The sequence below is a fragment of the Stomoxys calcitrans genome, chromosome 4 (assembly GCF_963082655.1).
Source record: "Stomoxys calcitrans chromosome 4, idStoCalc2.1, whole genome shotgun sequence".
In the NCBI taxonomy this organism is placed as follows: Eukaryota; Metazoa; Arthropoda; class Insecta; order Diptera; family Muscidae; genus Stomoxys; species Stomoxys calcitrans.
Window position 1 is genome coordinate 54,360,236 of NC_081555.1, and position 16,298 is coordinate 54,376,533.

The 16,298-nt window shown below is 39.1% G+C and overlaps 3 protein-coding genes across 5 annotated transcripts; 2 read left to right on the forward strand and 1 right to left on the reverse strand.

Moving 5' to 3' along the window:
- Positions 1–114: 114 nt before the first annotated feature.
- LOC106090050 (protein screw) lies at positions 115–2,406 on the reverse strand. 3 transcript variants are annotated; one of them, XM_013256098.2, is made up of 3 exons: positions 1,756–2,406; positions 1,196–1,660; positions 115–1,073 (listed from the first exon to the last, which is right to left on the reverse strand). In XM_013256098.2, the coding sequence occupies exons 2-3, from the start codon at positions 1,605–1,607 to the stop codon at positions 139–141; spliced, it is 1,347 nt and encodes a 448-aa protein (XP_013111552.1). In that variant the 5' UTR covers positions 1,608–1,660; positions 1,756–2,406; the 3' UTR covers positions 115–138. The 3 variants fall into 3 exon arrangements, with proteins under 3 accessions (XP_013111552.1, XP_013111553.1, XP_059223020.1); XM_013256099.2 differs by having other exon boundaries at positions 1,196–1,675; XM_059367037.1 differs by having other exon boundaries at positions 1,196–2,406.
- A 5,814-nt stretch (positions 2,407–8,220) lies between these two features.
- On the forward strand, positions 8,221–15,213 carry LOC131997123 (xaa-Pro dipeptidase-like). Its single transcript, XM_059367495.1, has 2 exons — positions 8,221–8,310; positions 13,580–15,213. Exon 2 carries the CDS (start codon positions 13,586–13,588, stop codon positions 15,026–15,028), a length of 1,443 nt encoding a protein of 480 aa, XP_059223478.1. The 5' UTR covers positions 8,221–8,310; positions 13,580–13,585; the 3' UTR covers positions 15,029–15,213.
- LOC106090058 (xaa-Pro dipeptidase-like) lies at positions 8,226–10,701 on the forward strand. The gene is made up of 2 exons (XM_013256115.2): positions 8,226–8,310; positions 9,052–10,701. Exon 2 carries the CDS (start codon positions 9,058–9,060, stop codon positions 10,498–10,500), a length of 1,443 nt encoding a protein of 480 aa, XP_013111569.2. The 5' UTR covers positions 8,226–8,310; positions 9,052–9,057; the 3' UTR covers positions 10,501–10,701.
- Positions 15,214–16,298: the final 1,085 nt, after the last annotated feature.

The following is a 16,298-nucleotide window of genomic DNA, read 5'->3' on the forward strand; positions in this document are numbered from 1 at the left end:
TTTAAAATACGCACACCTAATTTAAGTTATATTAAATTTATTAAATTATATTTATACAAAAAAGTAAATGTAATAATTAAATAAAAACTAAAACTATTTAATGTTTCCCCACTAAAAAGAATTGAAAAAAAATCGCTTTTAATGGCAACCACATTCTTTGGCTACACTTTGGGGATATTTACTCAAATTCACACTATCCTCATTTAGATAATGCAATATGGATATTGAACCGAGGACAGTGGGTACGCAGCAGGGTTTTGGCAAATTCGGTTGCTTCAAATGCATTAGCGTCTGAACGATGGCATGATTGGTGGCATTCATTTTCGAACCCAAGGGGAAGTTGCATTCACCGCCGCAAAAGAATGCCTCGAATTTCTTTGGAGCAATGACCCAATCATGCATATGCAAATCATTGAAATCCAATGTAAAGTTTAAGCGTTCACAGGTCTTGGGCAATTTGTAGATTTCCTGTATAGGTGGCGGCGGTGGTCTGCGCTGATAGAAGTCAGCCTTCCTTTTACGTTTGATAACATCGCGCTTGAAACGCAATTTTTGGATTTTATTCATGAGTTCAGGCCCATTGAAATAACCTATGATGAAGGGCTGCAAATCAATCATATCTTCGGTGATATTCGGTTGTACCAAACCTAAATCGCTAGGCAATATTTCAATGGATTTCTTTTCATGTGCCACATTTTCCATTTCTAGGGTAACACCGATGACCAGCTCATTAAGTCTAACCACCTGTGAAGTTTTATGCTGCAGCCACCTTGTCAGTATGCGAGTCATATTAAATTCCAGCCAGCCTTTGTGTGAGGTAGTTGTGTTGACCGATGCCAATATTCTCAATGCGCCAGTGTATTGTTTACGCAAGACCACACGTTGGTAAATGGATATGGACGCCTGTTGAGTGTCTGTATTTTGTACAAATTTACCCAAATTGGGCTGCTGGTATAAACGCAGAGCAGAATGAACCAATTGTAGGTCACGGGGAACATCGTTTGTATTAAAACCAATCACCATGTCTGTGGCAATGGGCAAGTCGGCCATGACATTCGAAGTTAATGCACCCTCTATAAGAAATAACATTTTTCAATTAAAATATCTCCCACAACCAACGCGAGAGCTTTCGCTAAAAGAAACCTATGATCACAGCCCTCAGAATGTAATGTGCAAATAATAAATAGGTACTTACTTTTGCTTGAAAATGTTACAATATTATTGCATTTTTCAATCTCCATGCGGTCAAATTTTGTTATAAAACGTTCTTCCCTAAGAGCCCTTCGCTGGCGGCCTCTTGTTAAATGTTCTCGCACATGGTCCAATTCTTCTTCGTTTTCCGTTAGGTCACTATACACCTCCAGAAGGAATTTCGAAGCAGAACTCTTGAGGGGAAGATGTCTCGGAAGTCGTTCATGATGATCATTGCCGAAACCCAATATATCGGCCAGATCAAACTCGTATCCAGTTAACTCCTTAATGTCGTTAGGAACTGGCATTTGATCGATAGTGTCCATTATAAAATCATTTTTCATATTATGAGCTGTCGTTCCTTGTGTTAAGTGGAGTAACAAAAATAGTTCGATGTACAGCATCTTACTAGCCATTGAATGTGATTTCGGCGCCTGGTGAATTCCAATTGTTCAAATTTGCCCTAAATCTGTAACATTTTATACTGTCAATGGTGTACAACGTCATTTCCTATACCTGTGGCAAATGACAAATCTTATCTGATTAACGTTGTTCAATCTTTACCTGAGGGATTCTAAAGCCAATTTAGTTGTTTTACTTTATTACGCCCCTTTGAAGACCGTATGTATTAGAAAATTGCAAAATAGGCAACGGAGCAGTTGTTTTGATAAGAGTAGAGTTCTTGGAATATACCTATTTGATTTTCGAAGGTTACACGTGCAGGACATTAACAGGTATATATGTATATGCAATTGGGTGAAATTTGGCGAAGCAATTAGCAGTGCATTTTAATGGTTTTAAAAATTAAATTTTGAAAAATCATCAAAATACTTTTGTATAAATTTTCCTTTTTGGTTTCGAAATTGGTTGAAAAATCTTAAAACCAAGCACTTCGTATACCTATAGAGATAAAGATAAAGCATTGTTGCTGGTTCCCTGGGCACCCAAAAAGTCTACAAACTCCAACAAGCAAATTAAGGAATCGAATAAAAAGAGCGAATTTTGATCAAAAAATCTTAAATTTTGACGCTTTTAGTAGGGTTAAGATAAGTAATGTAGGCCACAGTAACGCCTGAGTTCAAGACCCGGAGAAGAACATCAGAACATTTTTCAGCGGTGGTTATCCCCTCCTAATGCTGGCGACATTTGTGAGGTACTAAAAACGTATACCCAAAGAGAGCTTCATTGAGCTTAAATTTGAATCGGACAACACTCATTGAGATGTGAGAAGTTTGCCCCTGTTCCTTAATGGAAAGTTCATCATCATATTTGCATTGCATTTGCAAGGAAATGTACTAAAGATTTACGTTTTTGGGAAGCTTTCTTTTATTGCAAAACGATGAAGATGTTATAAGCTTAAATAAATGACTTAATAAGAATATGCGGCATGTAAAACTATTATTCCTCATTGCTACGAAGGGCAGCCACTTCTCGTCGTATTTGTGTAATAACTTCTGCCAGTGCTTGGGGATGGACGCCAGCCTCAATCAGTTTAATGCACGTATCCAGACTTTCGGCATTCAAGCCTGTGTTTAACAACTGCGAGATTGCGTGTATATTGTTCCGAATAACCTGCGATTGTTGGAGTTTTAAATAATTGCTGCCATTGACTTTAGCGGATCCTCCATCCAAACAATCTCCACTTCCTGGTTTGTTTGCCATCTCGTCTTTTTTTTGCAAACCTTATGAGTTCTATAAATTCAATAAGAGTACAACAGTACAACAACATTTGTTATGATTTCATATACATGGTTACCATGTACATATATTAAATTGTTGGGAGATTTTGAAACGAATCTCAATCAAGGCGCTACAGGTAAAATAAAAAAAAGCATCGCCAGCGGCCATTGTACAATTATAGAAGGTACTTATCAAACAACAACGAAAGAAACGATACAACCCTGTGGGGATGGGGTAGAAACATGCCATAATTGCCAGGTAGTGTACCGTAAATATATTTTAGCTTCTGCACGTGACAACGCAAGGCGGATTTAAAAAGGTGGTCTCACGCGAACAGCCCTTAATAGTTGGCCAGGTTTGACGGTATTAAGGTGACAGATTTTTATTTGCATTCCCTTTGCTGTTATCATCTTTCTCGCACATTCTCTGCTCATGTACGCACACGTATAGACAAACGCATACAAATTTCTTTGCGTATGTTGGCAAAACTACGATCAGCTTGATGGCAGATTGCACCATATGATTGTGGTTGTTGTACAAATGAGACCACCTTTAAATGTTTCGCCATGGTGACAACGCAAATAACTAGAATGTCAATTTGACAATGTACAAAAGTTTGACAGATGAATGGGCATTTCTGCCCAAGATATATTCATTTACAGGTAGGGGCAGTTGCCCAACAACAAAATATTGAGTGCACTATCTGTCAAAATCAGTGATTAGTGCAACTCTGATTTTGAGTATGTTATTACTTCGCGCCATTTTTCCTTGTTTGGGTGTGGTATAGTTCTTAACTATAATACACACACAAACAAAACTCGTCGACAGATAGTGCACATCGCGAGAAGAAATTGTATGTATATGTATTTATATCGTAATAGTTGACAATAATGCGAAGCAAACGTCAAAATCAGTAGTAGTAAAAGGGTTTTATTGAGTCTTCTTCTATTTCAATGAATTGACAATGGTAAAAACGAATGGTTAACATGAACACATAGAGCTATTGTTGTCTTATTCTATTACACATTGGACTTGTTATGAAATGCTACTTGCAATATTGAAAAGTATAATATGATGAATTACATATAAAACAGAAAGCGGGAGAAAAGGCTTGCTCGCGGCCCTTACTGTTACTGGACAGGCAAAAGAGAGCTGTCAATAAATATATAATAAAAACAAAGATGTTTAAAACTATTGGCTAGCCCAAAAAGTAATTGTCGGTAATATAGTAGTAATATAGTCGGCGTTGACAAATTTTTTCAACGGCTTGTGACTCTGTATTTGCATTCTTTCTTCTGTCAGTTATCAGCTGTTACTTTTAGCTTGCTTTAGAAAAAAAGTGCGCGAAATTTTTTTACATTTGTTTGTTTGGCGTCAATTTTAATATGGGTACCACATGTCAACGCGAATCAACGCTTGTGATATGCACCTTAAACGCAATGAATTCGATCCGTTTTTAAAACGAATCATAACTGGAGATGAAAAATGGATTGTTTATAACAACGTTAGTCGAAAACGATCATGGTCCAAGCATGGTGAACCAGCTCAAACCACTTCAAAGGCTGATATCCACCAAAAGAAGGTTATGCTGTCTGTTTGGTGGGATTGGAAGGGTGTGGTATATTTTGAGCTGCTTCCAAGGAACCAAACGATTAATTCGGATGTTTACTGTCAACAATTAGACAAATTGAATACAGCCATCAAGGAGAAGCGACCAGAATTGATCAATCGTCAAGGTGTCATATTCCACCAGGACAACGCTAGACCGCACACATCTTTGGTCACTCGCCAAAAACTGAGTGAGCTTGGCTGGGAACTTTTGATGCATCCACCATATAGCCCTGACCTTGCACCATCAGACTACCATTTATTTCGATCTTTGCAGAACTCCTTAAATGGTAAAACTTTCGGCAATGATGAGGCTATAAAATCGCACTTGGTTCAGTTTTTTGCAGATAAAGGCCAGAAGTTCTATGAGCGTGGAATACTAAATTTGCCAGGAAGATGGCAAAAGGATATCGAACAAAATGGCAATTATATATTTAATTAAAGTTAATTCTAAGTTTTATTAAAAATGCATTTACTTTCTTTTAAAAAATCCGCAATTACTTTTTAGGCAACCCAATAGTTAACAACGGTGGTCTGTTTTACTATTGACAACAGAGCTCATAAACCTAAGTTCATTGATATGACTTTGTATGTATGCGCGTATGTATATGTATACAATTCAATGCCTATGTTAATATCACAGTTAAATATTTTTATAAAATGGTAAACGAGCGTTCAGGTACAATAGAACAATTGCGACAATGGAATTGTAAGTACATATTTAAATGAATAAAATGTAGTATTTGGTTTTTTTATGATTATACTTGTGTTTAGTGTTTGTACATTTTATATTATTTTCGTTTTTAAAAGTTTTTTTTTTATTTATTTGTTATTTATTTTTAACATTTAACCACTGTGAGCTCCAGGTACTGTTTTCTGGAAGAATAGTGGAAGCAGACATTGGGCTGGATCGTTGTCAATATTTTCATTTAGAATTACAAGAGGAGAGAGGTAAGCAGATCCAGACCATAATATATTTTTTTCCGATTCAAAAATATCGTTTAACAAGACGTTTTCGTGCATAGGCAGTTTATCAACAAAAAGTTTTTGGTGGCTCAAAATCAGTCACTTGATAAATTGTCATCGAGCGAGAATTTAAAAAAAAAAACAATTGATATTATAAAATTATAAATTTTTATTTATATATATTTACATTTAAGATCCTTAGATGCCCACCACGGATTCTATGATAAAAATAAGGGACCAAAAATGTTTGTCTATAACAATTTACAGATATCTCTCTTTAGCGTACTTTAGCTTCTAGGAGCTCCAAAAGTAAAAAGTGTTCCTTTGTGTCTCGAGGTTTTTGTTGTTTTCGCCACAATGTATGTGGAGGTGGCGATCCTCGTCAAGTTACATACATGAGCAGGCTCGATCCGGGATCGCCCTATGAACAAGATGGCCATTGGTTATTAAAGGCGCAAAAAACTCGCATTGTCATATCGAGCATCATTGCCACTCAGTATTTAGGAAAGGGCCGGTGCGCCCGGCGTCTCTCTGAAACTCTTCACTTGATACCGCTGATTGTCCGCGACTGTAGTTGCGGCTACTCCGTATGGAGCACTCCACTATCCGCAACTTGTGAATGCGCCCGGCAGCTTGCAGCTATGTTCAAAGTTCCAGCCTGTGTAGTGCTAATAGTTTTCCTGTGCCGGGGTGCCTTGTGATAGTTGTAGAATGTTGGGCTATTTCTTATTAGCCAAAAAAGTAAACTCCAATGAATGATTCTATTTGTTTTTTTTTTTTTGCTAATAATGTTTTGAACTTGTGAATGTGATTGAAATATGGAAAATTATAACATAGTTGCACAATTGTATATACAAATTGGTAATATATTAGAAGAAATCGAAAAAACAAACCCTATGGCAATCCCAAAATCGTAAGCATGTCAAAATGCTATGTCAAAACGCGCTATAAAAAATGGTGACGAAGATAATGCGAACACATTCCGTATAAATGGTTCTGAGTTCTATGATTTTTTATTGCTAATGTTTGTTGTGTGTTGTTGTTTGACTTTTGTTTGTGTTCTGACTACGAAAAAAGTCTGTCGGATTTAACAATAATTTAATAGGCATTTTCGCTGTGAATGAAGTCAGTACTAGGCTTTACGTATATGCAGGCGAAAAATTGAATTCGACATACACAAACTGCAAACGATTTGATTACGAGCGATTGTTGTTGTTCGTCTGGATTATTTTTCGACATCCACCAACAGGTTATTAAACCATGTTTACACTGGGAGCAAATCTAGATTTGCGACGAGATTTCGGAAATCTCGTGTTTTGCAACGAGGATTTCTATTGGGTTGCCCAAAAAGTAATTGCGGATTTTTTTTTAAAAGAAAGTAAATGCATTTGTAATAAAACTTAGAATAAACTTTAATCAAATATACTTTTTTACACTTTTTTTCTAAAGCAAGCTAAAAGTAACAGTTGATAATTGACAGAAGAAAGAATGCAATTACAGAATCACAAGCTGTGAAAAAATTTGTCAACGCCAACTATAAGAAAAATCCGCAATTACTTTTTGGGCAACCCAATATATAATTTCAGTTTTTCCAAATCTACTTATTTGAGGAGATTTAAAGCATATCTCCTCCGAAATTCAAATGCAACACTGCGTTTGTATTAAATACCGGTTATTATCGGTAGATTTGGGCATCGCTTTTTCTCAATATCTGACAATTTTTTTATTGAAATTATAAAATGTTGTAGGCTCATTAAAAAATAGTTTCATTAATTTAACTGCTGACTACAATATATGTGCTGAACACAATAAAAATGTAAATAGATCACAATAAAAACGCTGCCATTCAACATCCCGGTTGACAAATGCAAATCACTTGAATCGTAGTGTAAACGGGCTTTAGAAATTACCTCAAATCAAGTGGGCTCTAATGTAAACGTGATTTTAATGTCATGTCTACATTAACTCTTTTCGCTTTTGTCTTTTTGAAAAACTTCAACCGTCCACATGAGTTAAGATGTTTTGGAGATTTTATTTTTCACACTCTAACGAAAATGTTATAATGCACTATTGTTAAGTTTTTTTATTTTCTTGCTTTATCTGTAAAATTGTGTTTATTTTATATATATATATTTTTTTTTTTGACAAAATCCATTTTTACTTTGTGACATTATTCAGGGCTATGTTTATTTATTACAATTTAGGCATTTATTTGGGCTCACATGCTTTGAACGGCTCGATTTCGTGGTAAACGAGTCGTTTTACTCTTATAAATTATAAAGGAAAATCGAGTCGTTTTCAGAGCATTATAAAGGCAAAACGAGTCGTTTGCTCAAAACAGCTTTGGTCTGAACATGGTATAAGCTTCTTTAGTGAACACTGGTTCTTTCATGGTTTGACAATTCACATTGGTTTATTGTTTTCAACCAAGATATATTTATTTACAGTTAGTGGCAGTTGCCCAACAACAAAATATTGAGTGCACTATTTGTCAAAATCATTGATTAGCGCAACTCTGATTTTGAGTATGTTACTAGTTCGCGCTATTCTTTCGTTGTTTGTGTGTGTTATGGTTGTTAACAATAATGCACACACATAACCAAAACTCGTCGACTTCGCGAGAAAAAGTTTATTCAGCTGTTTACAGTTCACTACCTGGTAATTGTCATGGCAGTAAGTCAAAAGTTGTTCCAATTTTTGCGTCCACGAACAAACTTACTGTTTCTTATCAGCTGGTCTATTTATTTATCCTCCCAACTCTGGACTGATTAACTCGCAAATAAAAACAATACAGTTGTCAGAAAACTACTGTTGATTATTAGTAGTGTATTCATATTGCAACTGAACAGCTAACAGTAACTCACAGTAAGTAGAAACCTAAACCTTGCGTCCTTAATCCTCCTCTCCTTTCTTCATTTAACTTGCATTCGTTGAAACCTAAAATTGATAAAGGCCAAGTCATTCGATAAAGCAAGCCTGTAGTGACATGTTTTTTTGTGTAATGAGAAATTGCAAATTAGTTTCTTTATGATACGCACAAAGGGGCGTACATGGAAGAATTAAATCGTATTTATTTCCCACATTTTTCCAAATATAGTACAAATATGAATTATGAAAAGTTTATTAGTGGTTGTTGTCCCCGAAATTGTGGAGGTAGCATCAAGAGCAAGATCGTTCCGGTGTATAGAACGTATCGCCGCATCGATGGCTAATGATTATTAAAAGGCTCCAATTACTCGTCTTGTCATATTGAGTATTATAGACACTCTGTATTAAAGCAGGAGTTGCCCGGCCACTCACTGAGGCTCTCCACTCAATACCGCCGATTGTACGCGACTGCATTTGCAGCTACTCAGTACGACTACCACCACTATCCGCAACCTGTTGATGCGCCCGGTAGCTTGTAACTAAGCTTCCCATGATAACGATTAACACCACACAAATTGGAGCTAAAAGTTCCAAGACGTGTGTTGCTCATAATTATCCATTGCCGGGTTGGCTTCTTTTATATTTGAGATGTGGTTTAAATGCTCTCAAAAGACGGAAGTTTCATACACCCTGTGTTTTACTGTATTAAAAAAATTGTCTTTTTTCCTTATCCTTTAGGAACCGATGGCTACCTTCCAAATGAGTCCCCATACGTATGCAGTGCCAATGGCATTGTTTAGAAAAAATCGACGTAATTTATGTGCTGCTTTGCGAGGCCAGTCCGCGGTCGAACAGGGTACTTATGTGCTTTTGCAGGGGGGCTCATATGTGAGTTTCAACGATACCGATACCAGTTATAATTTTCGACAAGAATCCTTTTTCCAATACCTCTTCGGCGTTAAAGAGCCCCGTTGCTTTGGTGTGCTAAATGTCGATTCGGGTGACTCCATACTTTTTGTCCCACGCCATTTGGAAGAATATGCAACTTGGATGGGTCGTCTTCTTACTTTGGAGGAGTTTAAAGCTATGTATGAAGTGGAGAACGTGCGATATGTTGACGAATTACCCAAATTTTTTGAAAATGCATATCCCAAATTGATTTTGACTTTGAGCGGTGTGAACAGCGATAGTGGTCTGCGTTCCGAACCTGCAAGCTTTGATGGCATTGAGAAGTATGTGGTTAACTGTGACTTATTGCATCCCATTATTTCTGAATGTCGCGTAATAAAAACTCCTGAGGAAATTGAAGTTTTGCGATACGTGGCCAAGGTGTCTTCCGATGCCCACATAAAAGTTATGCAGTTTATGGCTCCCGGCCGCAGTGAATTTGAAGGCGAATCGGTGTTTCTTCATCATTCTTATTCTGTTGGTGGGTGTCGTCACACCTCGTATACATGCATTTGTGGAAGTGGAATTAATTCAGCAATTCTGCACTATGGGCACGCAGCTGCTCCCAATGATAAAGTTGTAAAAAATGGCGACATGTGTTTGTTTGATATGGGGGCAAATTATTGTGGCTATGCAGCTGATATAACATGCTCTTTTCCGGCCAACGGTAAATTTACTCCAGACCAGAAATTTATCTACAATGCAGTTTTGGATGCGCGCAATGCCGTTTTGAGTGAGGCTCGCGAGGGAGTCTGTTGGGTTGATATGCATCGTTTGGCATCCCGAGTAATGTTGCAGCGACTCAAAGAGGGTGGTATGCTCAAGGGAGATGTCGATGAAATGCTTGCTGCTGGTTTGGCGGGAATGTTTCAACCTCATGGCCTTGGCCATCTTATTGGTCTAGATGTACATGATGTGGGAGGCTATTTGCCAGACCAGCCACCTCGCCCTAATGAACCATGGTTAAGCAAACTGCGCTTTGCCCGTATTCTAAAAGCAGGAATGTATGTGACTGTTGAACCTGGATGCTATTTCATTGAATGGTTAATGGACAAAGTTCTGGAAGATCCAGATCTAAATAAATTCATTGTGAAAGATGTATACGAACGATTCCGTTGCTTTGGAGGCGTTCGCATAGAGGATGATGTTCTTATCACAAAAACAGGCAATGAGAATTTCGCCATTGTTCCGCGTACTGTAGAGGAAATAGAAAAGTGCATGATCCAAAGAAACTCCTAATCTGAATCGTGAACAATTGTAAATAATCCATATTTGATTTATGTACCTATTATTATCTTCTTTATTTGTAAACCAAGTATGTTTGTGTAGTATATTTTCGCCTGCAAACATTGACTGATTGGGAAATGGGTTGTTTTGATAAGATTTCTTTTGTATTTATAATAGTTAACATGGTGAATAAAACGTATATTTTGATAATAAGTTTGTGTCGTTATGCGGCTTCTCTTCTCTCGCTTTTTCTCCCATCTTCTGGGTCATAGGCATATATTTGTTTGATTTAGAAGAATTATGGCGAGGTCATTATCTGCCGGGTTAAATCTGGAAAAAATATGTTTTAGTCTCCGACAAACCACAAATACACAGATAAACTCATTTGTCGAATCATGGCAGCTGCAATTCAATATGTCGCCTTTCGTTGTTGTTGTCACATTTCTCCCGACCCATTCCACTTTTTGTTAGTGTGGTACTCAGCTCATGTTGTTGTTGTAGCTACATTTGCATGTGAAGTGGCGATCCTAAAGCCCAACAATAAGAAAGATGCCCAAACAGTAAAAATTGGCTATGACAGAACATTTGTCCCATTAGCTGAACGTACAAAAGCGTTCCAAGCGCCAAGCGCCAAGTTTCCAATTTCATTTTCTTTATCTGCTCGGTTTTACAGAGGTGTGTTTGAGTTGATATCATCCACTTTGTCTTATCTCCATTTACTGCCATACCCATTTTCGTTGATTCTCTTTCCATACTTTCAAAGGCTGCAATTGCTTCTTCCGGTGACCGACCCATAATGTCGACGTCGTCAGCATAGGCGAGAAGCATAGGTTCTCTAGTGAGTAGTGTGCTATGCTTATTCACACCTGCATTTCGTATAATCTTCTCCAGCAGGATATTAAAGAGATCACGCGATAGGCTGTCTCCCTGTCTGAAACCTCGTTAGGTATTGAACGGTTCGGAGACTTTTCCTATTTTAACTGAGGAGCTTCTATAAGCCAGCGTTATCCTGGTAAGTTCTATTAGTTTTGCAGGGATACCGAACTCAGACACAGCATGAAATACCTTTGAACGTATAGGGCTGTCGAAGGCGTCCTTGTAATCAATGAAAATATGGTAGGTGTTGATTGTCCATTTCGGGTCTTTTCCAGTATTTGGCGCAGTATAAAAATTTGGTCTATTGTTGATTTACCAGGTTTAAAGCCAAACTGATAGGGCCCAATTATTTCGTTAACTTTAGACTTAAATTTTTCAGACAGTTCGTTCGATAGTATCTTGTATTCGATGGGGAGGAGACTTATTCCTCTGTAGTTGGCACATACTGTCTTGTCCCCTTTCTTGCATACTGGATATAGTATACTATATATAGTATATCAACGCGTATGCGTTCTTCTAGCCAAATTGGGCAGACAAACTGATGTATATCAGTTATAAGCCTGTTGCCAGTTATCAGCCTGTTGCCTCAGGACTTTAACAATTCTGTTCGCAACCCATCAATTCCTGCTGCCTTACTGATTTTCAGCCGGGATACTGCTACGTGGTACACATTCTATACTATCATCGGATACCAACTAATCCTCAGCACAATATCTTTATCAGTCACAGATTTCCTTCTTTGTCTCTGCAGGAGGATGTGCCTGTACGAAAGCCATCGGTTTGGTGTTTAATTCTTTGGTAGAATTTTTGGACTTTATTCTGGCTCCCGAACATCTTGATTCTTTCACACTCACGTCTCTCCATTTCCCTTCTCTTCGTACGGAAGAGACGTTTTTCCTCGCTCATTTTCTCGCGATACCTCTCCTTCATCCGGCAAGTTGCTTCAGTAGCTTTTTGGGACTCCTGGTCATACCATGGGTTCCTTGGGTTGTTGTTGTAACCATATTTTCATTTGAAGGTAGGGATCCTTGTCAAGCTCCTGTGGGTAGGTTCCGGTCCAAACGACCGATCGCCGCGGGAACATGGTGGCCATTGGTTATTTAAAGGCGCCAATAACTCGCCCTGTCATATCGAGCATCATAGGCACTCAGTATTTGTGCAAGAGCCAGTGCCACCCGACCTCTCACTGAGACTCCACTCTATACAGCTGATTGTCAGCGACTGCAGTTAGAGCTACTCCGTATGGAGCATTCCACTATCCGCAACTTGTGGACGGGCCCGGTAGCGCTCAGCTAAGTTTCTCGTGACAGCAATGAACCCCATACAGATCGGAACTTAATGTTCAAGCTTTGTGTTGTGCTCACAGCTATCCCGTGCCGGGCTCCTCCTTGGGGAGGCTTTTGGTAGCCAAGTACGGATTTTGCGGCTCTTTCCGTGGAGTGGGTGGCGGTTTGCCATTGCACTGCTATACACTGTGGCGGCAGCCCTTGCCGATAAAGAATCAATCCGGTACGTACAACCGGTTTGTGGCTAGCAGGGGCTTCAATCTCCGGCTAACCACAAATCACAACTAAATTCATGACTCGTTTCATGTCAACTATAACATATTGCGTAACGTCTCGGTGTTGTTGTGGATCCCTTCCCGAGTCATAGCACTTCCTGCATGGCAGCGCCAGCGCGTATACTGCACCCTCTCAATAAAGAGAGTGCAGGGAGAGTGTTAAAACGTTTGCGGGGGTCGTCAACTCGTGGCACATTTTAGCTCACTACCTTTAACTGAAGTTCAAGATGGCTACCCCGGTGACACCGCGAGGACGATTGTGTCCACATTTGAGATGAAGGAAGACTAAGATAAGCCAATCAGAACTGTTGCTCGGTTTCCTGCCCTTAACTAACATTCGTTGACAATTAAATTGAAGAAGACTGGGTCATTCGGGGTGTCTTCGAGTAACGCGAAATGGCAAATTAGTTTTTTATGATATGCACAAAAGGGCGTTCATGGGAAGAATTAAATAGAGTATATTTCTCACATTCTAGCACTTAGTATAAATATAAAAAGAATAAATCTAAAAGAATAAATCTAAAAGAATTATATTACAAAGTTAGTAGTAGAGGTGTAGTATTTTGGGTGTGGTTTTTATGCTCTCAAAAAAGGCAATTTTTCATATACCCTTTAACAAACTGGATTTTTTTTTGTTTTTTCCTTGTCCTGTAGGAAACGATGGCCACCTTTCAAATGAGCCCCCATACGTATGCAGTGCCCATGGCATTGTTTAGTAAAAATCGACGTAATTTATGTGCCGCTTTGCGAGGCCAGTCCGCGGTGGAACAGGGTACCTATGTGCTTTTGCAGGGGGGCACAGATGTGAGTTTCAACGATACCGATACCAGTTATCTTTTTCGACAGGAGTCCTTTTTTCAATATCTCTTCGGCGTTAAAGAACCCGATTGCTTTGGTGTGCTAAATGTTGATTCGGGAGATTCTATACTTTTTATTCCACGCCTACCGGAAGAATACGCAACCTGGATGGGTCGTCTCCACACTTTGGAGGAGTTTAAAGCTATGTATGAAGTGGAGGACGTGCGATATGTTGACGAATTACCCAAATTTTTTGAAAACGCAAGTCCCAAATTGATTTTGACTCTGAGCGGTGTGAACAGCGATAGTGGTCTGCGTTCCGAACCTGCAAGCTTTGATGGCATTGAGAAGTATGTGGTAAATTGTGACTTATTGCATCCCATTATTTCTGAATGTCGCGTAATAAAAACTCCTGAGGAAATTGAAGTTTTACGATACGTGGCCAAGGTGTCTTCCGATGCCCACATAAAAGTTATGCAGTTTATGGCTCCCGGCCGCAGTGAATTTGAAGGCGAATCGGTGTTCCTTCATCATTCTTATTCTGTTGGTGGCTGTCGTCACACCTCGTATACATGCATTTGTGGAAGTGGAATTAATTCAGCAATTCTGCACTATGGGCACGCAGCTGCTCCCAATGATAAAGTTGTAAAAAATGGCGACATGTGTTTGTTTGATATGGGGGCAAATTATTGTGGCTATGCAGCTGATATAACATGCTCTTTTCCGGCCAACGGTAAATTTACTCCAGACCAGAAATTTATCTACAATGCAGTTTTGGATGCGCGCAATGCCGTTTTGAATGAGGCTCGCGAGGGAGTCTGTTGGGTTGATATGCATCGTTTGGCATCCCGAGTAATGTTGCAGCGACTCAAAGAGGGTGGTATGCTCAAGGGAGATGTCGACGAAATGCTTGCTGCTGGTTTGGCGGGAATGTTTCAACCTCATGGCCTTGGCCATCTTATTGGTCTAGATGTACATGATGTGGGAGGCTATTTGCCAGACCAGCCACCTCGCCCTAATGAACCATGGTTAAGCAAACTGCGCTTTGCCCGTATTCTAAAAGCAGGAATGTATGTGACTGTTGAACCTGGATGCTATTTCATTGAATGGTTAATGGACAAAGTTCTAGAAGATCCAGATCTAAATAAATTCATCGTAAAAGATGTATACGAACGATTCCGTTGCTTTGGAGGCGTCCGCATAGAGGATGATGTTCTTATCACAAAAACAGGCAATGAGAATTTCGCCATTGTTCCGCGTACTGTAGATGAAATCGAGAAGTGCATGATTCAAAGAACTTCCTAATCTGAACCGAGGACAATTGTAAATAATCCATATTTGATTTATGTACCATATTATCTTCTTTATTTGTAAAACATGTCTATGTAGTATATTTGCGCCTGCAAACATTGAGTGGTTCAAATGGGTTATTGTGATAAGGTATTGATAATCGTTACTATGATAAATAAAATCGTGTATTTTCATGATAAGATTATGGCGTTGGAATAATGTGAACTAACTTTTTACTTGTTGTGGAAATCGTAAAAAAATAACTTGGAAATAATTCTTTATGCGGGTAGTATTAATATTTTTAGAATCTTCTTGTAAAGCTGTTTCTTGTTCTCTTCTCTACGAAAAATTTTAAAGCCTTTCAGGAGTAGGCTTAAAATGGACTTCAAAGACCCAACAGCTTCGATGATGGCATCAGACCGTAGCATGTTGTCCGCCCCTCTATAGGGTTGGGTACCTTGGCACCTATAGCCGAGAGTAATGCTTCAAGCTCACAACTAGTCGTCTGACTAATAAATGAGGAAGAGACGGATAAACCAGAGGGATGTAAAATTCGTCCATAGCCTTTAAATAAAGGTGGTTTTTCTGATTCAGATTCAGACAGCAACGGTGTCAATGAAACCGTCAACGCAGCCGAATCGGGGGTGAAGACAGTGGGATGACGGCAGAAGTGAGTGATGGTTTTCCTAAGCTCACAAAAAGACTGAGAAAGAAATCCGGGGTACCACGAAGGAGACAGAGGAGTATGCACTGGCAGCGCTGAAGAAGAAAAAGAGCTCCTCGCTTTCAAGGGAAGACCAAGCCAATTGATACTCCAGACAGTTTCCTGCGGAGAAGCATAAAGTAGAAATAGGCTCCTGAGTCTCAATGGAGGACTATGACTTCCAAAAGGACGCCACAGCCATTGCACACCCATACAAATTATGACCTGCGAGTATAGAGGGGACATCTTAACGCTGCGCTGGCGTTAGCAGAATGTATTGATACTGTCAAACAGCTCGTTGGTACTATTCACACTTCCTGGGACCCAAAACTCGCCCTTGTTGGAAAGATGAACATCCCTCAGCTCACAAAGGCGAAGGTCTTCATCAATGTTGAGGGTGGTGGAACGCATGATAGAATTCTTAAACAACCAAAACCAAAATTTGGTCGTGGAGAAATGGGAGGCCTTTCAAAGGGAGGAGAAGGAGGAAGGAACTCTTCTTGTTGTTGGCATTGATCTAGAGTACGGAAGAGTACGATAGGCAAATATCTTCATATTGAGCCATCAGGCAGGACACTCAAT